Genomic DNA, 26555 nt, shown 5'->3' with positions numbered 1-26555 from the left:
ACATCCTGATGCCTCATAGACTGTGCATTCCCAGATAAGATGCGCAGCTGTATGTTCACTGTGTGGGAAGGGCTAAGCTTCAGCTGCAGAACCTTGCAGCAAGATTAATACCACACAGAGCCTGGGTGAGCAGTCTTTAATTATTAACGTGAGGGAGATGAGGCATAAGCACTTTCCTTCAAAGACCTCTATTACCTAATTCTTGACAAGTGAAAAATACATGTTTCTACTAGGAATTCACAGTTGTAAAGAACCTGTATCAAGTCAGCTTTTTTATTAAATGGGGATTCTGCAATGGCCCTTATATTTGTTCAGACTGATTAAGGCATTCAGGTAGGAGATTTTAAATCCTTTGCCAAGTTGACCTTGCCCACAGGTGTCTCAGGCTGCAAGCCACTTCCCTAACAGTGACACCTTGGCCAAGTCTTGGTCTCTGCTGTTGAAATTATTCTGCAAGTATGTACCTTGTCACTGGCCAAGACAAAGAAAGAACAGGAATATTCCAATTCAATATTTTTATTATGTGGTAAAAAATATGACTGTAAAATGTAAATAATCTTGAATATGTGTGAATCTTACTTTCTGTTTGCTAATTAAATATGCCTGTTTCTAGAGTATTCACTGGAGAGAAGCCTTGAATATCCTGAAACTGGTAGTTTCTCGTTCTGCCAGTTTAGTACTACCTTCCTATCAACATAGTGATCTTTCAAAAATGGAAATACATCGAGTGTGGAACAGTGCCTCCAAGGAGCTACCAGGGAAGACTCTAGAGTTTCATTTTGATATTTCAGAGGTACTTCGTGTAATTTTGCTACTTAACACCTTAATTCAGTTATTTGGTAATCCTAAAACATGTGTTGCAACTCCTTAAGAAAACTGAAAAATTAGGAAAGGAAAATTACCAAACTGAAAGTCTTTTCAATTATTTTTGATTCAAAGTGACATATTTAGTGACCCGTGTTGGAGGGCTCCTTTTCAACTGTTTACTGTATTTTTTTTTTCATGAAGGAATTACTAGTTGTATTTAAAATTATCTGGTGGAAAAGCTGTGTTGAGTTATGCCAACTATAATATATATGCATGCCATATGTATAAATTTCCCCTGCAAACATTTTATATTTGGATGCCAGTGTTCTCTGTAACTGTTAAACACAGAGAATGTCCTTTGAGGAACTACTGCCTGACTTCTGACTGGACTCTCTTACAGCAGTCTTTATCCTGCAAACCCTGTGCACCTGATAACTTTTTAGAACTGAATGGTCCTATTGACTTTAATGGGCAACTCACTTGTTATGAAGCTGCAGGAATTTTTTCAGCATTATAGATTTATTTTATACAGATAATAGTGAGCTATTGAGTTTAAAAGGAAATATAAACATTAAAAGGCATCTAGTACTATGTGCTGTTCATGTAGGTATAGTTCTAGAACATACTGAGCATCCAACTGTCAATCCAAGAGAGAATTTCAGTATTTGTTGGAAAAGAGCCAAAATGTTCAGCACTCGTAGGAAAAAAATATTAAAAAGCATGTGCAAGAAATGTGGATTTCCAATAAATTTCATATGCTTCCTGGGGTTTTTATGTGTTCTTATGTCAGAAACTAGTGTGACAGTTGCTTTGAGTATTATCCATCCATGAACATAAGCAGTAGCTACTAAATATGGCAGTTGTTACTCAGAGGTTCACAGTGGAAAATAACAAACATATCAAGTGACATAAAATTTGGTGCACTCCTTGTTTTATCCTTGTGTATAATCTTCAGAGTAATCTTTTCCTCCAACTGAAGCAATATGGCCCTTTTAAGTTCATCCTGAGGCATAGTACTAGGGAATATTAATCTCTATTTAAGACTCCAATTATTGGAAGACGGTATGATGAGCTGCAGAGTTCTTCTGGACGAGATGGTAAACCCAGGGCAATGGCTGTCACCCGAAGCACTTCTTCAACCTCATCAGGATCTAACTCCAATGTCCTTGTTCCTGTGAGCTGGAAGAGACCTCAGTACTCTCAGGTAGTTATCCCACTGTTCATTAACAAGTTGAATTTACAGCAGCTGAATTAACACACTCTTAGGTTCTTAAATGCTTGTGCCCTGTGCAGTGCTCCTGGCTGGCTAGGCCAGTGGCAGCACAATATCTGACTGTGTGTACTTTCTTGGACTCAAACATGGACTGAGTTATGTCTGTTTTTCTTTCAAATTGCAGGAAATGCATCTTTTTAAGACCTATTAAGTCTAGTTCAGATTTAACTAAAAATGACAAATGAGTTCAGATATTAGCAAGGAGAGCAGATAGATAGATAGCATGTATAACTTTGAAAGTGTTGCTTTCTTGAGAAATTGAGTAAAAAAACCAATTTTCCTAAAAGTGATCTTTGATTACCTTACTGATTTTGGTTATCTGCCAGCTGGAATAAAACCATGCAGAATAAATGTAGTTATTACTCTTTTCTTTTTTTAATACACCAAGTTATATAGCAGAGACAAAAAAAAATTATACATGTGCTTAATTTTAAGCTTCTGAACTGTCTTTTTAAAGTGATGCATATGATCCAACATTTCCTTATTATGCTCAATGGAATTCATTGACTAATTTAAATATAATAAAAAGCAAAATCATTAACAGCTATTTTTGTTTCCTTGATGCATAGTTGCTCTGAGACCAATCCTTTGAGCACTTAGTGACTAATTCTTTGGTTGGTTCCTCCTAATTAAAAATTGCTAATGTATGTTTCTAGCCACCAGGAGAATGAGTGGTTAAAAAAATGCTCACTTGACAAACACCTTGTTTTCTAGAAAAGAACAAAGGAAAAGCTGGTGCATGTCCTTTCCCTGTGTGGTCAGGAAGTTGGGCTGAGTAAAAACCCTTCAGTAAGTAGCCTTGTATTGACCATTTCTTTGTTTCATCGTGTCTTAAATTTTAAAAGTAAAGAACTGTGTTTCCCTGAGTTGCTGACCACATTTGCTTAGTTTTCATGTTGCATTACTATCACTGTCCTTTGTACTGGCCCAGGCTGCGTTTCTCAGCATTTGGACCAGTGAGTGAATTGCCCTCTCACTTAAAGCAGACTTACTGTCAGAGCTATGTGTGGATTTCCTGTGGGAGATCTGTGATGCTGTAGGTTTTAGTGATGCCATCTCAGTGGGAATAAAGTATAATGACCTCTGGTATTACCAATCTAGAACCTTTACAAAGTAAAAAAATAAATTAAAGAAATTAAATGGGGGCAGGGTGTGTATGTGTCTGATTTTTCCATTACACGGCAGTTCTGATGTTACTCTTTAAAAATTAATATTATCTGGTGCCAGGAAATGGACAATAGATCATCCATAGTGGGAAGCTCTTAAAATAGTTATTAAATATTTTCTACAGAGAAAGGAAAATTTCTGAATGCTTTTGAACATGGTGTATGTCACTTGTATTATGGAGAACAGGTCCTTCATTTCTGCAAGACAGGAACTGTTTAATTTTTGCAACTAAATTGAAGATATAAGTATATTTAGTAGGAAAGAAAAAATTAGAACTTGTTATATTTTCTAATCTTGACATATTTTTGAACATCTTTTTAACTAGAGGGGTTTTTTTATGAACTTACTGTCTCACTCCCTTGACAGTATTTTCTCTGCTAAGTTCTCTGAATTTTGTTCCTATATATGTATACAAACATCCAGGCAACATCATTCTGCAGCCATTAGGAGGTAGCTGTAATATTCTTGGATGTGTTCCCACAGTATGAAGTTGTTTCTTTGTACAAGTTTAATCTGAAGGCACCTGTCCAACATAAATAATAAAGAGTGTTCTAAAAATACTCAGTGAAGGAATTAGGTGTGTACTGGAAATACAGTCTTCTGAATAACCAATTACAGCTTTTAGGAAGAAACAACCAGAGGGAACAGTTTGTTACAAGAGAAATCCTTTAAATTGTAGGTGATTTTTTCTTCCTGTGGTGATTTGGATCTGATGGAGCACCAGACGAGCTTGGTGTCTTCAGAAGACGGAACAAGGGAGCAGGAGAACATGGATGATTCAAACAGTGAACAACAATTCAGAGTCTTTAGGGACTTTGATTTCCTAGATGTTGAGCTGGAAGATGGGGAGGTACAGTATATTTTCTTTGAAACAGCTTTTTTATTAAAACACTTTTATACTCTTTCTACTAAACACTACTCTTCTTGTAACATAAAACTTTAACTGTTTAACTATAAACTTAATTTTGAGTTCAGATTGTTTATAATGTTCACTTAGTGTTTATTTAAGTGGCATAATAGTAAAAGGCTACCACACCCTTCCTTTCCGAATCTACTTTAGGAAACACTGCAACACTGTTACTGGAAAATAAAGCCTCTGTTCTAGTACCTTTTCAGTGAATTTACTTTTAAGTGAATTTATTTTAAATACAATTTATAAAGATCTAAATTTTTAATAAAAATATATTTGCTTATTAAAAACCTATAAAATGAAATTATTCCAAATCAGTTGGTTAATAAGTAACCCTCTAAAACATTAACTCAGGCCTTCAGGCTGCTGTTATTCCTGCAACTGCTGATGAAATCACTAATGTTTAAAGAGCTATACCTTCCATTCTGCTTAGATGTCTGGGATTTCATCATTTCCTGCAGGAGCTAAACAAAATTCTGAGGGCCCAGATCAAGTCTTGACAGGTGAAACCTATCAGCTCACCTTGAGCTGAAACTGCTGAAGGGAAAAAGTTGAAGAACTGCTGAATTTTTGGGGTACACCGTTTAACCTTGCTTATATCAAACTTGGAGTATTTCTTTCTGTTTGGTTGGGAAAGCCCAAAAATTAATATCCAATGCCAAACAAATCTAACATTTTTGTTGCTATTTAAAATTTCAGAAATTGTTAGCTCTTTTGAAGGACTTAAGGTGCAGATGTTCAGCAAACCAAACAGTTTAATAAATTGTCTTGTCATAATCTGAACTCAGTGTTAACAAGAATTCTCTCAGGCATTGCTCTTAGCCCTGAGAAGAACGAGTTTACAAGTAGAAATAGTAATTTTTCTACCTATTTGTATTCCAGTAGTAAAATAATTTTAAGGTAAACAGACCCCTCAGGTGTGAACTCATGCACATCTGAACTTTTTCTTTTCCAATGAAGAGAAAGATGGGGGAATGGAAAAAAATGTCACTAAGTCCTTATTTTTCCAAGTCTTGAATTTCTGTATCAAAATATAGTAATTTTGGCTCACAGCTGCCCATGAGTTTGCTAAAAAAAAAGGGTAGCTGGCAGCAATGACTGAAAATACATTAGACAAATATTATGAAGGATCTCTAATGCTCAAAAAAATGATAAATGATAAAACAACGCCAGTTTTTTTGTCAAAAATATACTGGCTGCAGTAATTGTTGTGTCTTAAATGCTTTCAAGATACTACAAGGATTTGACACTGCAATTTTGACTGAATATAACTTGATAATTTTTTGTCTACTGAAATTCAGGAATTTCTTCTTTCTCTTCACCAATTAAAACCATACAGAGAGCATATTGTGCAGAAGAATTCCTACCAAAATGAATTTACCTTCATGGATTGTGATGCTGTAAAGATTTCTTTTATACATGTGGCTAATTTCAAGACTGAGACCTAAATTAATTGATATCCTAATTGTCTTAAATTGGTCATGAAACAGATACTAAGCTTCTCTAGTTTTATATGAAGTAAAATGAAAATTGTAGTCTTTTACTTGATACAGGTTTTAAATTGCCATGGATCTGAAGCCTTGCGTTCCACAGTTTAGTCCAGACTGACTTACTAATGTTTTAAAATTAAATAGATACTTTAGCCAAATTCAGACCTGGTGTAAGAGTCTACTTCCTTAAGCTAGCAAGAGCAACATCAAAAAAATCATCCCCAGACCACAAGGTGTACCTGTTTGAAATTTAACAAAGATGTGAAAGCAAGTAATAGTTATTTTCAAACTTAAAAGATAGGCTGAAGAGTTGAAGTTTCTGTGATAATATTTGTTACAATTGTAGGCAAATGTTTGTCTATGATGTCTTTATTACAGTGATTTTACATAGATTCTTTCTATTTGTTTTTCTATCTGTTATATCTGCTACCCAGGAACTTCAGGTAAGAATGCTACTTGAACTCAGATGTGCCAGCATATGTTATGCCTTCTTGCAAATTTGTATTGTAGAATAACATCATAGTTTTGCTGTTACCTCCCCCCTTCAGTGTGTGCGTGGAGGGGTGGGGTGTGCTTGCATTTCTGACAGATGCTTCATTTTTTGTCTTGTATTAGAAATATTTTTGAGGTTTTTTTCAAAAATTCTGCTTCATTTTAAGTTTGCTTTTGACATGTTCAGCAGTCTTCACAAGTTTTAAAATATCTTACTTCTAGTATCTTTGGTACTAGTATCTAGTACTTTTGGTATCTTTGTGCATGATTAATATGTAGAAACTTCATTATTTATAATAAAGTTTGGGCCATTTGTTCCTATGGGCAAATTATATATAATTTCTAGCTTTTCAGTTGTGGTGTATTGTCTCCTGCTAGCATCTTGCTAAAGCTGATGCCTGAGACCTCTTAAGAAAGTTGCATGCCAGACTGAATTTAATTGAATAAGTAAATTAATTCGTACAGCTTAATTTAATTCCTCTGTGTGATCCTACCAACTTTGCTGGACTCATTTACCTTCTTAAGAAAACTGAAAAGACACATCACCGGTTGCCAGTTTGGGACCTAAACTTGCAGTTTATCAATGTATAGAGAGAACTAAAATGATAGAGAATTCTAATGAGTTGTACAAATTATAAAAAAAATCAGCAACCACAGTAATTTGCATATTGGTTTCTGATAGTCTGTACATCAGTTATTGTGCAAACACAGCCCCCAAAAAGTCTCTGTCTCAAACTGCCTGTGCTCTAAAAGCTGTATCCATATGGAAATACTGCCTTACTATGCAGTTCCACAACACTTACGCCTATGCCCTACAATATCTGAGCAATTCCACTAACTTTGCATACTTTGTCAACATGGTAAGGATGAAAACTTGTGTGAAAGAGGTTTTGCATGATTTTTACTGGCTCTACAGAGGAGCTTTACTGCTGTTCCCCACATAGGATTACTTCCCTTTTTATTGCACTGCTGTCTCTCTTTTCCACTGGGTTGTCGTAAAGTGTAAAGCAGCTGCAAGGGCACATCTGATCCTTTACCAGAGGGTGTTGATTGTGAGAAGTTCTGTGTGGTACTTGCTCATTGCTGGCCAGACACATTTATAACGTGACTGTATTCCTCTGAATTGATGTTTATCACTGGTGACTTTCCAGATAGGAGATAGCTTTCCTCCTGCTGTAGATAAAAATCAACAGCTTCTCAAATATATCTTTGCTCTTGTTAACTATGAAAGAAAGATTGCTTTCACAGACTCCAAAAACAACTCCATCTTCATAGACACGTGTTGACCTCTTGTTTAAATTCATTGTAAGTGCCCCTGTAGCAAACTTACGCTAATCCAAATACCATGGGTATTTGAGTTACACTGTTTCATCTCTATTACCCTTTTCCCTCACTTTTAATTCACTGCCCCTTCTAACTGCATGCCCTAGAAGTGTCCCTTTTCATTTTTCTTCTTTTTGCTGGCTTCCTTCTTTAAGACATCGCAGAATAAAACTGCAACAGGACATATTCCCATGGACATTGGCTGCAATGTTTACTGATAGCTTTACTAGGCATCATGAGGATCAGGGTGTGATCACCGTCATCTTTTCTTGCCTGCTTATTTGTGTCATTTTGTCACTTGTTAATTCAGTAACTGATGTGCTTGTGGAGGATGTCTCATTGCTGCATGTATCCTCCAGCCATTGTGGGGTAGGATGGACAACCAAAGAACTTGTTAAAATAAATAGCTTGGAACTGAACAATCATTTTTATGATTTAAAGAGACCTAACTGCTTATATCTTAGATGTGTTCTGTTCTCTTTCCACACAAAACTACTGTATGATACCAGTCCCAGGATGAAAACACAGGGTTCTTCAAATAATATGTCAGGCTTCATAACAATTTCATTTTCTTGATTATAGTGCATTCCTTAGTTATAAATGTTCTTTTGAATTACAGTTCTTGCATTTCTGGGTTGCCTTTTTCCTTAAAAATATTTTTTTCTATTTTCATCATGTTCGTTCATGAACAGTGAGCTTAGTGTCACAAAACTGAACTTCCCCTCTCCCTCAATTCATATTCCATGATCCATTGCATTAAAGGGTAATGATGAAAAGTAAGATCAATTTGTGGAAGTTTGTTGATTGTTAAGGAGGTAAGATTGCAGTGTAATTCATTGCACTTTATGCAGTTTGGTCCTCATTCAGTAAATGTCTGAGTAGTCCTGAATGGGGATTACTCAAGTGTTTAAAATTACAACTCTGCTTAAGGGACCTCACTCAACTGAGACCTCATTCTCTATGATTGCACATAATTTTGATCTGCAGAAGCCCAGGAAATACTCATAATCAGTGATTGTTTTTTAGGCAGAACTATATTTTTGTCAAACTGATATTTAGAAGATCACTATCAGCTTGAATTTTCACCAGTTGACTTGCTTGTTTAAGACTGTTGCAACTTACAGAGTCTTGTTTTAAACAGTCAGCCACGAACCTTAAAAAGAAACATTTTTCTCTATAAATTTCCTTCCCATTTTAATGCTGGATTGAGGGCTTTCACCTAGATAAAGTACCCAAAACTGCAGCTGGATACTTCTGGGGAGACCTTTCTTGATGTGTGAGGCCCCTTTTGCCTCTGTGGGTCTGTGGCAAGAGCAGTTGTGGATGTGGTCCTGCATTTGCTGGAAAGGAACCTGCCCAGACATAGGAAGGGAGCGAGAATTAGGGAAAAGGCATACAGTCCACTGGAAAATATATAAAGTAAACAAATGGAAAAATGGTGGAAAACTAATTGTCATTTTTGTACATGAAAGAAATCAAGTGATCAGTTCACCCACCTTACAAATGGTTATACAGTTTGCTTAATGCACTCAGCTTTATGTAACTGCATGTGGGATCAGAACTGAAAGTCAGTATAAAATGGTTGGTCAATTTGACTGTGTCCTTTTTAAAATGTGACATCTCAGGCAATGCTTATCAGGCTGCTTTCAAAATATAGTTTTGAATAATTCAAATAGATTCAAGTTACAAAAATAAGCAGTACGGGTCTATAATAAAAGTTAAAAAGGTGTGCTGCTTTAGATGTCACATTTTACATGTAAAGGAGGGGCTTGTTCAAATCTACTCACCATTATGGTTATGTATATAATGCAAATAATCTAAAATCTATAACATAAGTTTTGCAATTGAACCATTGTTTTGAAATGTGCTCCTAATACTTTTAAACATCATGGAAAAATCCTCTAAAATTGCTTCCAAACTTTTCTTTTGCCTGTCATTGCTCTACTGGTATTGAGGAGTGTATATATGGACTTACAAAACCAAATTCTTAAATTAGCAAATGCATGAAAAACATCTAATAATGAAAAGAGTGAATGCTCATTTAACTGCCATTTCCACGCTTCTGCTCTTACCTCCAGGTGATCAGAAAAATAATGCTTATATCAAGTTTTTATTATATTTTTGCATAAAAGTATTTCCGGAGCTAACTTCGATTAGGTCTTTGTATATGATCAGTTTTAAATCAAGCAAACTGACCCTATATCTGATTTCAGGGTGAAAGCATGGACAACTTCAACTGGGGAGTGCGCAGACGGTCCCTGGACAGCCTGGACAAGTGTGACATGCAGCTGCTGGAAGAGAGCCAGCTCTCAGGGAGCACGCCCAGCCTGAACAAAATGAACCATGAGGACTCAGATGAGTCATCAGAGGAGGAGGACCTGACCACCAGCCAAATCTTGGAGAACTCAGACCTAGTAAGTTGCAAACTTGAAATTTAAGAACAAAAAAAGGGGTTGTGTTTTTAAATAAGATGGGCTTTTAGTTTCCTCTGCCCAGGGGCGACCTAATCAGCTGAAATTGGTGGGTGCATTTTCACTTATTTGCAAAGGTAAACAGGAATTTTAATGCAAAGTTTGAAACACAGGAAACATATCTTATTATTTGCCCCTTTTTTTACTATGTGACAATTTTGCACAATTGGCCAACAGTAAATCTTTCTGATGTATTTAATGCTTAAAGAAATAGAACAAGACTCCAGGTTGGTAAACAGTGTCAGATTTTCTTTGTTCACCTCAGGGATGTTTTTAATAAAATTTTTGTGCCAGAAACATCGAAAGTGTTGTGTCTGTGTACAGGCTGAGAGCCATCATCACTGCTCTAAGACAATGTCTGCTTTACATGAAAGACATGAAAGACAATGTCTGTTCATGAAAGCAGTGTGTGGTAGGGTAGCTGTATACTTAGTTCTTCCATGCTTCTGTTGTCTTTTAAACAGATTATAAATCTTTCCCCATCTGAGGATGCAAATCATATTGACTCACTTTCTACATCATGTGACACAACCTCAGCAGACCCTCATCATTTTAATATAGGAACATCGAGCTTTGATGTGTCTTTGCCTGATATGAATAATCTCCAAGTGTCTGAAGGAGCTAAGGTGAATACATGTTTTTCTTTCTTTTCCAACTGGACTGTATTTTATATAAAACTTTTACAAATTATTTTTGCTTATACTTTCATAAAGGATTTGATCTGTGAAATCAAGTACATTCTGGCTTCCTCTGTAAATATCATAGTACAACACATTCAGGCACTCTTGCACTTCCATACTGTTTCCTTTCTACTTATACTTTCTTCATTAAAAGATTTTATTTATTGTTTCTTAAGTATATTGTGCTACACATGCACCAAAATAGTACACGCTCACTGCAAGAAAAATTCATGAACTGGCTACAAGTTACAGCCCCAAGGGAATACATTCTTTTGTTCTTCATGCTGATTTAAAAGAATGATATGCCAACTCATGTGGTGGGTGTATGCGTGTATTCTCTGACATTTTTTATATGTGGGGACCTATTGTACAGTTGTGTACACTGGATTCAGTACTTGCCTTTTGGCAGACACTCAGAAATTTTAAATTCATGACTGCAATATTAGGCTATCTGGGGGGGGTGGGAAGGCAGGATTTGCAAGCATATGACAACCATGTTCAGCACAGTTTATTTCATAGAATTGTATCAGAAGATGAACATAGAGTAAGGCTGGTAAATTATTATCAATATGGGGATGGCTTCTTTAATTTTCTGTTTGATAATACTTGCTTGTGAGAGACCAGGTGAACCTCACCTTCTCAGTGTCCCTCCAGAAATATAATCTGCGGTGAGGTTCGTGTGTGAATTAGTGAGTTTATGATACTATTGCCAGTAAAGCTTGTCTGTCATGTCTAAATTGTGTGACTTCTGCAGAAAGAGCAGTGTATGAGCAGGGGAAGAATATGTCTTGTGTAATCATTGGCTGTCATTCCACTTCTTGCCCTTGGTCCCCTCCAAATGCAGCCACACAAAAAAATTGATACAGTATTGCTAGAAGCTATTAAAGAGGTCACAGAAAAGGAGATTAAAACTGTGCTGAATATTGAACAAATTGTTTGTATCAGAAACCTCTGCAGGAAGAAGAAATGACAGAAGGAGGGTAAGGATAGGAAAGAAGGGAAACTTCTGAAAGTAGTGGTTGTGGGGAAGGTAAACTCATCATTTGTCAAAACAAGTAGACAAGTAACCACGTAACAACCATAAACAGCAGAAGTTGGCAGAATTTCAGTTCAGGAAGCAGCAGTCAGAACAGATATGTTTGCAGGTGGTGACTGCAGCTAATCTCCAGCTGCAGTAGCTGTTTGTACATACATTAAGAATTGCAAATCACAGTTCAGGAGTCTCATATATGCCTGAGAGTTTAGAATCTTTGCTGTCAAAATTTCTTTAATGGCCCATGGGCCAATGTTCATCCAAAAAATGGAAAAAGTAAGTAAGTGAAGAATGTAAAATCAAAGTAGTTTCTTGTGGGGTTGACAGGCAAATTCAGCTAGTCCTGGTACAGGTTTAGATATTGGTGAAAAACATAACCTAGTTTACTAGTCTTACAAAGATGTTTGAATTGATAAACACAGATTGCCTTCTTAGTGTTTTTTTTGTCTCAAACTTATTTTCTATTAGTGTGCACACTTCTGTATTTTTACTCTAAACACATTGGAGTCAATGTAAACAAAATTAAAATGTCTGGGTTTCTACTTATTCTAAGGAATAAGTTATCCAGTTTTTAGTCAGAAAACTTGAAATTTACACCTAAATAATTTTTACATAATTTGATAACACAAAACCTGAGCACTTTCCTGTTTTTCTTTTCCTCTGAGTTCTTCTTTTCAGAGAGCTGATGGTATGTCAGCAACGCAGAGGAAAATTTTTGTTACTTCTTTAGCACTGTACAAAAATGTTTAGTTGTTGCATCATAAGCAAAACCAAAAATATCACCTCAACCTTTAAATAGATGCAGCAAATGAGACAAACAGGCTGAGTATACAGGCCTCTTCTCAAATGTTTCAGTGCTAAAATCCAGATATTATTGTTAAAAGCATGGAATTAGTTAAACTTATTTGCTATTAAAGATAGTGATCACAATAATTATTATAATACTTAAAAGCTGTTAGAAGACAAATGGGTAATGCTATGAGGGATACAAAGATTCAGATGGTGCTCTGTTATGTATTTTTCAAGTTATCTCAATTTACAGATTTCTGGAAATATACTACAATCCTGCATGAATATTCAGAATCCACTTTTTTATTTTGCTTTTGGGGCATCATACTGGACTCCAGTGGGTGAAAGGTGTTTGCTTCCTCTTTCTTCCTGCCCTACCCTATCCTATCAAAATGTGTTTTCCTCATACAAACACTGTCATTGCAGTGAAGAAACCAATGATTCTTTCAAACTAATATTTAATATTTGAAAGTGGTTAATACCAATTACTTCTTGAAGAAGCATGAAACATTTACACTTCTTAGCAGCTGATCTGGTTCCTATTCTGATAATTCAGCCATATAGCTTTTATTTCTGTTTTCAAGATGGCTGGTGCCTGATTGATTTCATTCACCCTGAACTCAGGACTGTTCCTCTCTTGCTTAGAAAATAAAGCAAACCAAAAAAGCATTCTTCTACTTAATTTCTGATCCTGTCTTTTCTGATATAAGTCTTGTTTAATTTTAGAAATGCAAATCCCCAGATTTTATCTAGGATCCAAGTAGATTTGGTAAACTGCAGAGGGCCACTTTTCTCCTTTAATTCCACTTGCCGCAGATTTCCCTCCCTACCTATTGCCAACACATGTATGTACATGCATATGTGCCCAAACATTTGAGTTATTCACTGCAGTCATCCCTAAAGGAACTGCTTTGCAGGATGCTATGGATGATGCAGACAAAAGCCAAAAGATTAAAACTGAAACAAAATTTGTTCAGACTAAAAATGCAAGAGAAATTGGAATGTTTCAAAAAGAAATCAAGAGCTATAGGTGATAATAGAAGAAAATAGAAGGAAATGAGAGAAGCTTAATCCTTTTAATGTAAAATGTTTTGGATTCTTCTTGAATGTAAATGATGTACTAAAATTAATTCTCAATTCTAAACATTCATATAGTCTTCCAGATGGTGATTGTTTTCAATTGTTTCAATTTTGAGAGGCTTTAATACCCTCTTGGACACCATCAAATGTTAAGTGAGAAGGACAGCCTGACAGTAAAAAGAACCCTATTCTTTTTCCTGAAAAACTACTTCCCTGCTATGTTGCCAAATGCATTGAAATCTGAAATTCTTTGCTAGACAAGTTGAAGAAATGCCTTAAAATTAATATTCATCCAAGACAGTGAGTTAAGCAAATACAACCTTGTTCAAGAAGTGTAACTCGATTCATGTAATATATAATCTGTGGCTTTATATCTGTGCAGTTTAACATATCATCAGGTGAGTTTTTTTCATAAAATGCTTCTATTTATTAGTGGAATTAACTTACTAATTTGCTGTTTTCTAAGACATCATCATTCACTCCCCTAGGCTGAAGCTATACATGAAGAACAAGATATACCAGTCCATGAGGATGACCTTTCAGGGTCTACAAATGAACTTCCTGGAGCATTTGAATGCAGTGATAGTCTTAGTCTGGATATGACAGAAACTGAAGAGAAAGTTGGCAGGCTGGAACAGTTTGCTAGGTACTTGTATATGCTATTATTCATGCAAGTTCTTTTACACTGTACACCAAAAGTGGTAACAAGGTGGTGGTTAATGGAATGACTGTTCTGGCCACAGGAGTTATAAAATTCTCATGATTTTGGAGCAATGAGAAGACAATGCCCTAATTACCTGCATAATTATCACACAACTGAAAAAAAAACCAAAATCAAAACCAAGCTTGTGCTTCTAGGAAAAACAAATTTATGATGCGGTTAGTCATTATGTATGTAATATATTTAATCAAAATAAAAAGAAGGATTTTTAAAGATTTGCAGTAATGGAGATGTCACTTTACCTGTTCAACAGATCAGGCATGTATTCATCCTTTTGATTTCTTACGAAAGGAAGTCTCAGTGTTGTCAAAGATCTCAACTATATACTCTTAAGGCTGCTGGTGGGTGTGACTGGACCTCAGTATATGTTACAGGCATCAGGATTTTTTCCGTGACATATGGAGCTCTATCACATTTTGGATGTTGAGTTAGACTGCAATTAGCCTGTATTTAAGGAGATGAGAGGGGGAGAGGGGAACAAGGGGGGGAGAAGAGATGTTTTCCTCATAGGCTTTATCCTCCTGTGAAGTTTCGGCCTTCTTCCTCCAAATGATGGTACAGTAAAACAATTTAGGTGTTCTGGGATGGAGGAAAATAGATGACAATGGCCTGAAAACAGGGATTCTGATTTGGAGTTTTCCTCATTGTAGCCAACATCTTGTCAACCTTCAAAAGTAATTTGAAAGTTCATGAATATTTTTAGAAAGGTGATATAATTGGTCCTGTGATTATATGTCTCTGTTATAGCATAGTTTATCTGCCACCTTCTTGGTATTCTCCTTTCATCACCTTTTTTTTTTAATCCTTCAGTTTTGGAGACGTTGACCGAAATACCTCCCCTCCTCCCTCACCATTTTTTTCTGCCATCCTGGCTGCATTTCAGCCAGCAGCATGTGATGATGCAGAAGAAGCCTGGCGTAGCCATATCAACCAGCTCATGTGCGACTCTGATGGTTCCTGTGCAGTTTATACATTTCATGTGTTCTCTTCCCTGTTTAAGGTGAGAAAACAAGTTTAAGATACAAAATCAAAATGTTTAAACTGTGTGTGGCAATTAGTAGTTCTTGAAAACAATACCAGTAACGAACTACTAGATATATAACCATTGTAATTTTGCATACTGTGGAACTGGCATACTACATTTTCATGCAGAACTGTCTTCTATGACCTGTTTTGTCATAAAAATGGTATATATCTCATACTTCCAAGTTTGGAGGTAACATTATAGAATATGGATCGACTTTAAAGAGTGTTTTCTTCAGTAATTTACAAATAGTCTGAAACAATAAATGCAAGAGACAAGGAAATAACCTTTTTAATCTCAAAGTATTGTTAATCTGTTCTTTTATCTCCAGCTCTTGAAATCTGCACATGCCCCTGTAAAAGTCAACATTATTAAATGTTTTGTACCTACTCATCTGAATAGAAATACCCAGCTGCCATCATATAACATAAATTCCAGAGATTGAGTCTGAAGACTAGAAATACATTTCTCCTTTCTAAAACTGTATGCTTGCAAAGATAACAATCTTGCAAAAAGATAAAAGGAGTCAAATGCACAAGATGTTCTAAGAGTGACTGTCTGGTTTTACCCGTAATTAGTTTTAAAGCCTTTTTAATGGTTTCTCCTGCAGCTGCAGGATGTTTAGTATACTCCAGCAGCATACATAGCAGCCAGGTAACTTTGTGCAGAGTTTAAGTGCCCATGATCTCAGAGTATGCAACTTTTTATGAACAATTAATACAGTTATTACACTGTTAATTAATGCACAGTTTCAAGATATTTTGATATCTCTAAGATTATCCTTATAAGAAAGAAGTATCATATACTAAGAATCTCTTCATCATGTTTCCTCTATGCTCCACTGGAGTAGAATGTCTCTTGTAGCTGCACATTGTCCTCCTTTAAACATTACACCACTTTAAATATGAGTGTTTTATAAGCATTCTTTTAAACACTGATAAATAATCATTTGGAAGAAATAAAACCCACTGCTGACTTGCATGTTAGTCCTATGTTTCTTCATGATGTCAGCTTTTCTGCCCTTACCTCAGTCCTAGAGGTTAATTGCCCTGTTAAAGTGTTCTGAGAGTTATTTGTTCTTTTTTCTTTTCTTTGAAGAAGTGAAAAGGAACTGGTGTCACAATTCTGAAGACTAAACAAATAATACTGTGTAATGAAAGACCTAAACATTACTTGAAAAGTACCTGTTTAACTTGAAACCCTAGTATGCACACACTACATTTGCTGTTGTGCTTGCCCTATATTCAGAATCTTCCCTTCTCATTTTCTTCAGTTGATATTGGAAGAAAAAGAAAAACGTGTTAATACTATCAACAAGCCACCATTTTTAGCTGGGGTCTCAGCTGTATTTTTAGTTTATAAAAATAGTTTTGTTCTTCTCTTCAGGGCTAAAACATAGGAGTACTATTTTCCCATATTTTTTTTGTAAGATTTCAGCTTGTCTGGAATTGTATTGTGTTTGCACCATCAAACTTTGCTACTTATCCACTAGCTTTGACTTGTGACCTCACCAACAGGAAGTTTCAGAAACAAGCCCAGTGTGTGCTAGGCTTGCAAAGCAAAGTACTGCCAAAATATTTAACTGTGAAATAAAATCCTTGTTTGGAGGAGCTTGTCAACTAAATACTTGGTGAAGTGAAAGAAGTGCATTTTCCAGGGCACCTACATTTCAGTCTGCATCAAGTTAATGGTATCTTGGATGTTTGCCCACAACACACTAAACTTGTTTAAAATTCCTGAAATTATTGAAGTACTTTTCCTGTAAACAAGTCATAGGTCAGAGATCTCTGGATTATCTTTGCAGCTGCCTCTTTGTATTCCCTTAAATTAAATGTCTTCCAGCAGACCAGACAGTTCCAAGTAGATTGGAGATCTAGCAAGCAGTTTCCACAATTGAGACCTTCTGTTATGGAAAGTCCTCTACCCAGGAGAGGAAACCTGAGGTTAAGAAGAAAACTATCTGAGAATATTTTGTTATTATTTACATAGACACAAAGCACAGCGACTAAATGCAGGCATATACCTATTCATGATATGCTGGCAGTTGGCATTATTATTCACAGTAATCTCCTTTCCTAGAATATTTTATGAATATTCAGACTTCGCTTGATAGATTTCCACCCCTGTAATCTGCACCCAGAAGGTCATAGCTGAGATGATAATTTATTACAGAACTGTTAGTCCATGTAATTGCAAAACAAATATATATGAAATACTATACATAGATAGTGAAGTAAGGACCCTCAAAATTTCACATGAAATACTTTAAAACACTGTTCAAGACCATTATCATCATAGCTGTAGATTGATTGTTGCTTTTATGAATATCTGAAAAGGACAGGAGTAAGGGAAGAATATTATGTCTTGAATCTAAATAGTAGACTGGTCGGCTTTTGATGAAGCCATGACTTAAATGCTCTGAGGAAATTATTTTCATAAATAATGCTGTGTTCTGTGAGTTCTCAAAGATATTTGTTATGGCTCCTATACCTCTTTACCCAGTATTATAACTATCATAGCATTAATTTCCCTGATCTGCAAAGATGTATAAACATCCAAGCTAGCAAGATCTGTTCTCACCTGCTTTTTCGTAGATGTCTCATTTCTACCTGTACACAGATGCCCTTTCTGGAAGCAATAAGGCAAAAGGAGGCATGAAACACATTAGTCTTTTCAGTAGCATCTATTAGTAGCTATTTCTCTCCATTGTGATTCCTTGGCCTTCCTCTTAATTATTTCTAGGATACTTCTTGATATTTGTCCTTTCTCTTGCTAGTTTATTTGGCATCTCCCTCTCTGATTATTGTGCCTACATCACCATACTACTTTTGATATCCCACATAGCAATTCAGTGCAGTTTCATTTTTTGTGGTACTTTTTTTTCACGAGTATTTGCCCAGATGAAATATTTGTGATTTAGCCAGTTGTATGTTGTAATATATATTTCTATGTTAGTGGTATAGAATGTGCTTATGCCTTCTTTTTTTCTCCTAAAGGAATCACTACCTCTCATTATCTTCTTTCTCCATTAAGTTATTTCTAAGGGGCTCTTTCATGCAAATTCTGAATGCATTGAAATCGTTTGTATTATTTCTGTAATCTGTCTCCTTCACTGCCTCAGATTTATAAACTCAATTACTCTTCCTCAGGAGGGCATTGCAGCACCTAAACAGACTACCCAGAGCCTTGAGAAAGCTCTGAGCTTGGAGGTTTCAGGACTCAGCTAGTCAAAAGCATGGCTGACATGATCTGGGGTCAGCAATAGTTCCACTTTCAGTTGAAGGTTGGATCAGATGTTCTCCACAGGTCCCTTTCAAAGAGTGTTTCTTGGATTTTCTTTCGTAATCTGTCTTTCCAAATTTCCTTTCATTTTTATGTTCTCAGATATCTCTTTTCTCTTGGTTAGTATCAAATGTAGATCTCTTTCCTTTGCCAAAAGGGTTATCAGCAACAGTTTCACTAAGATTTGGACTGACTCTTTCTTTTCAGTAAATCTCCAACTGTCACCAAGCCCCGTGATTCAGATGATTCTGATAGTTGCTTATAAAAATAATCATTTATCTGGTTAAACCCTTGCCTCTACTACAGACTCAGTGCAGCAGAGAATCTGTGCCATGAGCTGAGTGAGGTGTATAGCACTTTGTTTCTGTGTTGAAGTGAGGTGGTAGAAACACATAGTAAGAGCAGTATCAGTGTATCTGATCTTAACTGTGTTCTGATGGGCAGTTCAGATGCTTTCGAGAGAGATTCACAAATAAGTAATTATGAAATTGGTCAGTAGAGGGACTTTGACCATTTTATAAGTCATTGATAGTGTAAAGCCTTTGTACAATGTGAGGGCTTATCTAGCATTTTTTAAAAAATCATTCAATCCAACAGCTTCCATTATCAATAAAGTCTGAATTCAACTCACCTGATTTTAGATACTTAACTTGCACCAGTGCAGGAGCAATAACAGGCACCTGTTATCTGTGTCTATCATCCAGATTGGTATTTGGGAAGTGCTCCTCTTCAGTGAGGCATGCTTGTGATAGTATGGTTCCTAACTTACGTTCCTCAGAAAAATGCCTATGGTAACTTCGAATGAATCAAATAGAAATGTTGCATACTTTTATTTTTAAAAATACTTTTATGTTACTCCCACCTGCTGAGCACTAGGATTCACTGAGATATATTTGGGCAGTGAAACCTACTGTGTATTTATCAGTATCATTATTTCAGTTCCTGCAAGATTATATGTTATTTTTATTTATTATTCACTTCATATATTAGACACTGAAAAGCATTAGAATGTTTCTGGAAGGCTAGACTGGTTTAGAACTCAAAACACCAAGAATATCTACTGAGAAGAATAATTCCCGGATGCAGTGCAGTATTTCTAGAGTACTCCCAAGAAGCAGTGAAGTTTTACTAAGAAGTTTTTTCCCACAGGGAAAAACAAAAGTTTTTTTCTGATTTTTCCATGATGCTGTTTGGCATTAGAATGTCCATTATGTTATGTGATTAGCCACTTGACATGGAATATTAACAAAACAATGCCTGGAATGGACAGATAAAGTAATGTGCTGATCAACTCTGTTAACTCTGCATAGACAAGAAAAAAAAACGCTACCTGTGGATAAAAGGCTTTATGAAATTTGATTCATCTTTACGAGAAAGAATGTATTTCAGTAGATTGTGATGAACTCTGTAATTAGTTTCACAGCTGCCCAGCTGTACACTGTCTCCAATATAATAACTGTTAGTCAGTATCCTAGAGCAGACATTCAGTTCTCCACAGGGAGATAGTCTCTTTTGTACATTATTGTGCAAAGAATAACAACCAAGCCATTCGTTTACAGAGGAAAGAAGCTCATAGTTGAGTAAATAATATAATAAACTGTATTTTGCTTTCCAGAATATTCAGAAAAGATTCTGCTTCCTAACCTGTGATGCAGCTAGTTACTTGGGAGATAACCTGCGAGGAATAGGCTCCAAGTTTGTGAGGTCTTCTCAGATGTTAACATCATGTTCAGAATGTCCCACCCTTTTTGTAGATGCAGAAACAGTGAGTATATTCCTTTCAAAAGGCATGTGCTTCATTGCAGTGTGTTATTTTACTGGCTGCTTCACTTTTGAGCAACTCCTGAACAGATATGTCAAAAGGAACTCACCCCTCCTATCTATATGTTTTATCTCCTGTTCTGAACCATATTTCCATTTATCTTCCACATTATTTTATTAGGTAAGTACTGACAGATGAGTAATATAAAATCATAGAATCATAGAATAGTTATGATGGGTTGAGACTGTGTGTCAAAACCCAATATAAAACAGGTGAGTACTGGACCCAGTTGGCTCTCCAAATGAAAAAGAAGCTACTTTTTACATAGTTTAGCATGAAAGATGATAATATGTGTAGTGGTTTCATTTGGGTTAGCTGTGCTGTGAGCTGGATGATGCCAGGGCAATGACCTTGCCTGGCATTGTGCTTGGCACTGGTAAGGTCACACCTCAAATCCTGTGTTCAGTTCTGGGTCTCTAATTGCAAGAAGGACATTGAGGTGCTGGAGCAAGTTCAGAGAAGGGCAACGGAGCTGGTGAAGGGTTTGGAGCACAAATCTTATGAAGAGCTGCTGAGCTAGGCGTGTTCAATCTGGAGAGGGCAGACCTTATCACTCTCTGCAATTACCTGAAAGGAGGTTGTAGCAAGGTGGGCATCAGCCTCTTCTCCCAGGCAACTAGCAATAGGACAAGGGGAAACAGACTCAAGTTGTGCCAGGGAAGGTTCAGGTTAGATATGAGAAAAAAATCCTTCACCGAAAGAGTGTTTAGGTATTGGAACAGGCTGCCAGGGAAGCAGTGGAGTTACCATTCCTGGAAGTGTTCAAAAAACAAGTAGATGTGGCACTCTGCGATGTGGTTAAGTGGGCATGATGGTATTTGGTCAAAGGTTAGACTTGATGATCTTGGAGGTCTTTTTCAACCTAATGATTCTGTGATTCTTTATAAGTATATATTAGGGAATGAATGAGATGGCCCTTCCCACTGTCTTCGTTCTGGCTCATGTTTATCCAACAGCGTCAGGACAGTGTGACCTCCCACAGAGAAGTCTAGAGGTAGGAACTGGTAAAGTGTAATCTTGGGCCTACTGCTGTGACCATGGAAGAGCTGTATCTTACATCCTCAGAGAGCTGTGGAGAGTAACTGGTTAAGCTTTGTGCGCTGTTTTATTTTAGGGAAGTCCTCTGCAAATCCATTAAACACAGAACACAATTTCAATTCCACATTATCATAGGTGCAACTTTTGCTATTCACTTTTCAACTTACTGTTCTATTTATTTAGGGTTTTGCATAAATATAAATATTTTTCAGTATTAGTATCTGTAAATCTAAGTGTTCTTTTGCAATATCTTTACTATACTTTCTACTATGCTAATATTTTTGTTCTTTTATAGTAACATTTACTAGACCTTTTGATTTCATTTCTCCAGCTGCTCTCTTGTGGGCTTCTTGAAAAGCTGAAGTTCAGTGTTTTAGAGCTGCAGGAGTACCTGGACACATATAATAACAGGAAAGAGGCAACACTCTCGGTATGCCGAATTATATTATGTTCTTGGTTTTGTATGTTTGTATACTTATGCTATGTCAGGAAACTGCACATCCACTCACATCTATTTAGACTAACATTCAGTACAAAAACATGTTTCAGATACTGGATTTATGGAAAGTTTCCTCCTGAACATATGGACCAGAGCTAAAAAAATAGCTATTGTATCCCCTAATATTAGAAACATTGGTATCTTTAATATTCCTAGTCTCTCTCCTGTTCATTCATTAATTAATTTTCTTAGTTTATGCAATTGAAATAGTAATAGAAATTACAACTACACTTTAAATTACAGTCAAAGCAAATTGTTGCAGTCTGTGGTAATAAAAAGTGCAATTGCAAACTTTTGTTTACATGCTGTGCTTTGAAACTAAAATACAGCTTATCTTTCTTTGAATTAAATAGTAGGTCTTATTCATATCTTCTTTAATTTCTCTCTCAAAACAGTGGCTTGCAAACTGCAAAGCAACATTTGCTGGAGGCTCACGAGATGGAGTTATTACCTGCCAGCCAGGCGACTCAGAAGAGAAGGTAATGAATGGCCAGTATTATTTCTCCCTTGTAAAGTGACATGTGTGATATATCTTGTCCTCGAACCCACAGGAGCCTGCTGTACTTCCTCCTTGACTCTGTGCTGGGCTTGGGCATAATCCAGTTTTCACACTTGAGGCTTGAAGTTATTGTTGCTGCCTCAGTTCTGGCCACAGGAAATGGGAAATATTCAGAGGAGGTACTTCTGCCTTCCTCATCTAGACAAGGAAGCAAAGCTAACCCTGCCTGGGTAGGGTGTGCTCTCCTTTTTAGAAAGATGTTGCAGGAGCAGTTTTCCACAGTGCAGTGTCTCTGAAAATCGTTCCTGATGTACTGTCCTTCTATATTACTCCCATTTTATCTACAACTGTTACACACTCGGTCTGCTCAACAGCAAGATTTGCCTGGTTGAAATACTCTTAGACTAGTAGTTATGAAACATGACTGTGAAATGGCCAGTGAAATGATTTATACTGTAGATAAGTGTTAAGGGCTAAGGCAAAATATCTCTTTATCAATTTTTAACAAAAAATCATACACACATGTATGTGAATATTTGTTTGTTTGTTTATATTTGTTGGTTCCAGTTAAGAAATCTATATTTCAGAAATCACTACCATCAGCAGTCATTACCATTATTTGATATACTAAGTATAGGAAACAGATGATATCTTGGTGATGTATAATGAATTGACAAATGTTATTTTATGGAGTTTTTTCCTTTTGGAGAAAAAAGAATGGAGGGATAGGAAAAAGAGGGGTCTGAAGAAAATTAGCCAAGACCAGGAAGCAGCAACAACATGTAAAGAAAAGTGATTTGTCTTCTTTCCATGTATTTTAACTTATAAAAGATAATTATGACATTTTCAGAATACAGACTTGCCTGTTGTAACCATGTTTTTCAAATACCTTCTTTTATTCTTATGTTGGTTTCAGTTTGTCTGTCTTCTTCCCCAGTTCACTTTATTTTCTTCTGTCTTTATCTTAACCTCTCTTTCCCATCTCTATGTATTTGAACTTCCTTGATTTTTATTTTTTTTATACCATTTCCCAAGAATCCCGAATCCTTACTGCACTTGCATTTTGGCTTCCTTGACCTTATTAGCAAATCTAATTTGCTAATAAATCCTATGGCTGCAATCACCGGCAGTGGAAAAACTGTTCAATCTTCCCCCCCACCCCCGCTAAGCATTGGCACCAGCAGAAGTTAGACACCTTCCAATGCATTTAAACAAGATAATGTCTGTTCTGTAATTGTAATGGTGTACAGGGAAGTTAAAAGGGAACTATTCTCAAATTTAAAAAAGAGAGACCTGGAATACATGCTACTACCTCTCCTGCAAGCACATCAGGAGAGGGTGATAGAGTATGCATCATTATTGGAATATGAATGTGCATTCTCTTCCCTCTGATGCACAATACCCTGAACAATGACTTCAGACTCTAGTGTTACATATCTTGCTGGAGACAGCTTATTTTATCCTCTACATCCCTCTTTTGGAAACCCATAAAATCACGCACATTGTTTCGTTTTTGAAAAAGTAGAGGAGAAAGAATGCTGAGGAGAAAGAATAAACTGTGAACTGACCTCATATATCTGGCCTAAACACATCTAAAAGTCAGTAAATGTCATGCTCCACTTGTGTGGGTTTTTTTAACTAGGCATTCTCTGTTGTAGAATTAAATGTGTGTTTTGTGAAGCCAGAGTTAATATTTATACTGCTTATCAGACAGACTGAAAAGAAAGGTTTCTCATTCCTTCAGGAGTTCCTGGTTTCTCCCCAGCATTATTCCTTCAGCCCAAAATGCATTATTCTTTGGAATTTGAGAGGATGGTAGGTCTTTGATCAACAGGCATATTTCTTTCTTCCCCTACTCATTAACATGTCAATTGAAGCAGCTTTTCCCAAAGGAACTGTCTGTTTATTCAATGAAAGTGTAATGGGAGGAAGAGGCCAGAGAAACTGAGGAAATGTGATTAGGAAGGGACAAGGAAAAATTAATCATAGAGTGGCAAGTATTTGTTTTCTTATCTTTCCTCTCCACTTCTCCCTCAACATGAAAGGCTAAAGAATCAAATAATTGTAGGGGGGGTGTGGAAATCTATCTTACAGTTGTAGTCACAAGGGAACCTGCCTAAACTCTTAAACTCATTGAGGTTTAGTCTAGAGCCTGAAAGTCTTCCGAAAACTTCTGGCCTAAAAAAGAAACTGCAAAGCTAAGCACACAACCAGGTCACTTCTGGAAAAGGTTCAGAAGTAATTGTAAGGAAGAAAAAGGAACACATTACTCTACAGAAGGTAGAAAGCTTGAGATGAAAATAGTCCCCTCTACAGATAGGACAGACATGAGAACAAATTCAGCATTATCACAAGTAGTTGCATCACAAATGCCTGCTGATGCTGCTAAGTGATTTGGCATCACTTTCTGTAATCAGATCTTATTTCAAAATAATTGCATATGATTTGTTGACCGTTGTTACTGTTACCAAAAACGGGCAAAGGCAAAAATTGCTTATTCTGACATTAAAGAAACTTGAAATAGAAGTTGTCTAGGTCAGCTGCTAGAGCTAGCAACTTGTATGAAATTTGGGTAAAAGTTTAATGTTCCAGAATGTCTTTCCCCTGCTTATTATTGCAATAGATTAGATGATTTGGATGTGTGTGATTTTTAAGCTTTGATGCTACTTTGAAAAACAGAGTGTCAGTGACATAGGAATCAATTTATGGAGAAAGATAACTGCACCTACTATTGTGCTATCTGTCCAGGTGTAACAGTCTTAGATAAGTACAGTTATTCGTATGTACTTCAGCCTTATTAAGCAGGGATTTTTTTAATCTAGTCAAAGACTGGGTTTGTTTGTTTCTTTGTTTGCTTTTTTGGAAAAGAGATACTGGAAGATCTTCTTTTTCTTGTCAATTAACACTGCTAATCAAATAAGTATTTATCTCCTAATGAGATGTTCTGTTTACTCTAGAAGTCCAAAGTCAGTATACACTTTCTCAAACCTGCCTCATCCCAAAGTTCACCACAAACTAATGGATGTGGGCTTTGCGAACTCAAACTGTTAATGGATATTTAAAACATCCTGTAATCCATAAAAATTTGCTCAAAAAAATCAGAATGTACCTGTTGTTATGAGTTTCCCTGGAGCTAAAGGTTCAATCACTCTAAGCCACCAATAAGACTGGAGGTACCTCCTGGCACCATAGTCATCTGGAGTTGAGTTAGATACAGTACAGCTCAAGACACAGTGAGTCCATTGTTCAGCTATAAATTCTTAATAATCAATAATCAATTATTGACTACTGTTTGACAGTTCCATGGATTGACAATGAGGTGAAATGGGCCAAGGTAGGTCGCTTTTCCAAAGGAGGAACACAGCTGTGTATAGATTTCTCCAGACAGAATAGTTTCTATTATCCTTCAAGTCCAGTGGATATTTAAGAATGCACAGCATATGCTGTTCTATCTCTGATATATATACAAGTTTGTGTATATACTCAATTTCCTAGATCATGGGAAAAGTTCTGTCTGCTGACATGCCAAGTCAAATAGGATAACCTAAGAAAATGCACTTGCAGTTTGGACACTTGGACACAGTAGTTACTTTAATATGCCGGGACTCTCTTGTGCCAATAAATGACTGAAGACTGTGTTGCCATCAAGTGTTAATGTCTTAAGGAATAATTATGTAACTGTCATTTCCTTTCAGTATCTAAAAATGATTCCTTGAAAAAGCAAGAAGATCTGTGATCTAAAAATTAGTGTTTTGCTCTATTCCTGGTCTGCTAACAGTACAAAACAGCAATTCTAGGAATAAAAAACTAAATCAAAGCATTGCTGCTAAGGAATGTGTCCTTCTTAGATGCTGCATTTACTAGGTGCATAAAGAACTGTGCAAATGATCCAGATACTCTAAACATTTGGTATTTGCAGCTCCCAAAACCATTATTTCTGTAAAGTCTATCAACTAATCTACAACGCTTCCCTAACTATAGAGGGATTAAACTGTAAAGGCTGTGAGCATTCCTCCTGAGCCCTTGCTGCTGAGTTTTTCCTTGCCCCTTTTTTGGCCTGCCTGGTTTTGGAAGCAGTACAGAGGAGACATTTGAAAAACTCAAGCCAGCACACCTGTGAATTTACTGGAACACAGTGATCTGTCTGCTCTTGTC

At 36.4% G+C, this 26555-nt stretch overlaps 1 protein-coding gene and 1 long non-coding RNA gene across 9 annotated transcripts in view; both read left to right on the top strand.

Annotated features, from left to right (window-relative positions):
• Nucleotides 1–26555, top strand: part of FRY (FRY microtubule binding protein) — a 234520-nt gene that overhangs the window by 200154 nt on the left and 7811 nt on the right. For 7 of the 8 annotated variants that reach the window (XM_027651378.1, XM_027651367.1, XM_027651340.1 and 4 more), the window contains 12 exons: nucleotides 614–793; nucleotides 1850–2011; nucleotides 2795–2869; nucleotides 3927–4097; nucleotides 6082–6090; nucleotides 9676–9876; nucleotides 10398–10559; nucleotides 14004–14161; nucleotides 15047–15236; nucleotides 20158–20307; nucleotides 21734–21832; nucleotides 22297–22380. In XM_027651378.1, the coding sequence (XP_027507179.1) occupies nucleotides 614–793; nucleotides 1850–2011; nucleotides 2795–2869; nucleotides 3927–4097; nucleotides 6082–6090; nucleotides 9676–9876; nucleotides 10398–10559; nucleotides 14004–14161; nucleotides 15047–15236; nucleotides 20158–20307; nucleotides 21734–21832; nucleotides 22297–22380 (1641 nt within the window). The remainder of the gene's footprint in view (nucleotides 1–613; nucleotides 794–1849; nucleotides 2012–2794; nucleotides 2870–3926; nucleotides 4098–6081; nucleotides 6091–9675; nucleotides 9877–10397; nucleotides 10560–14003; nucleotides 14162–15046; nucleotides 15237–20157; nucleotides 20308–21733; nucleotides 21833–22296; nucleotides 22381–26555) is intronic. The other variant, XM_027651358.1, reaches the window with a different exon arrangement.
• On the top strand, nucleotides 22388–24565 carry LOC113950955. The gene is made up of 2 exons (XR_003528945.1): nucleotides 22388–22807; nucleotides 23007–24565. It is a non-coding gene; the product is annotated as an uncharacterized LOC113950955 (long non-coding RNA).

This window comes from Corapipo altera, unplaced genomic scaffold (assembly GCF_003945725.1).
Source record: "Corapipo altera isolate COAL_440 unplaced genomic scaffold, ASM394572v1 0, whole genome shotgun sequence".
In the NCBI taxonomy this organism is placed as follows: domain Eukaryota; kingdom Metazoa; phylum Chordata; class Aves; order Passeriformes; family Pipridae; genus Corapipo; species Corapipo altera.
This window is presented reverse-complemented; position numbering and strand designations above follow the sequence as displayed.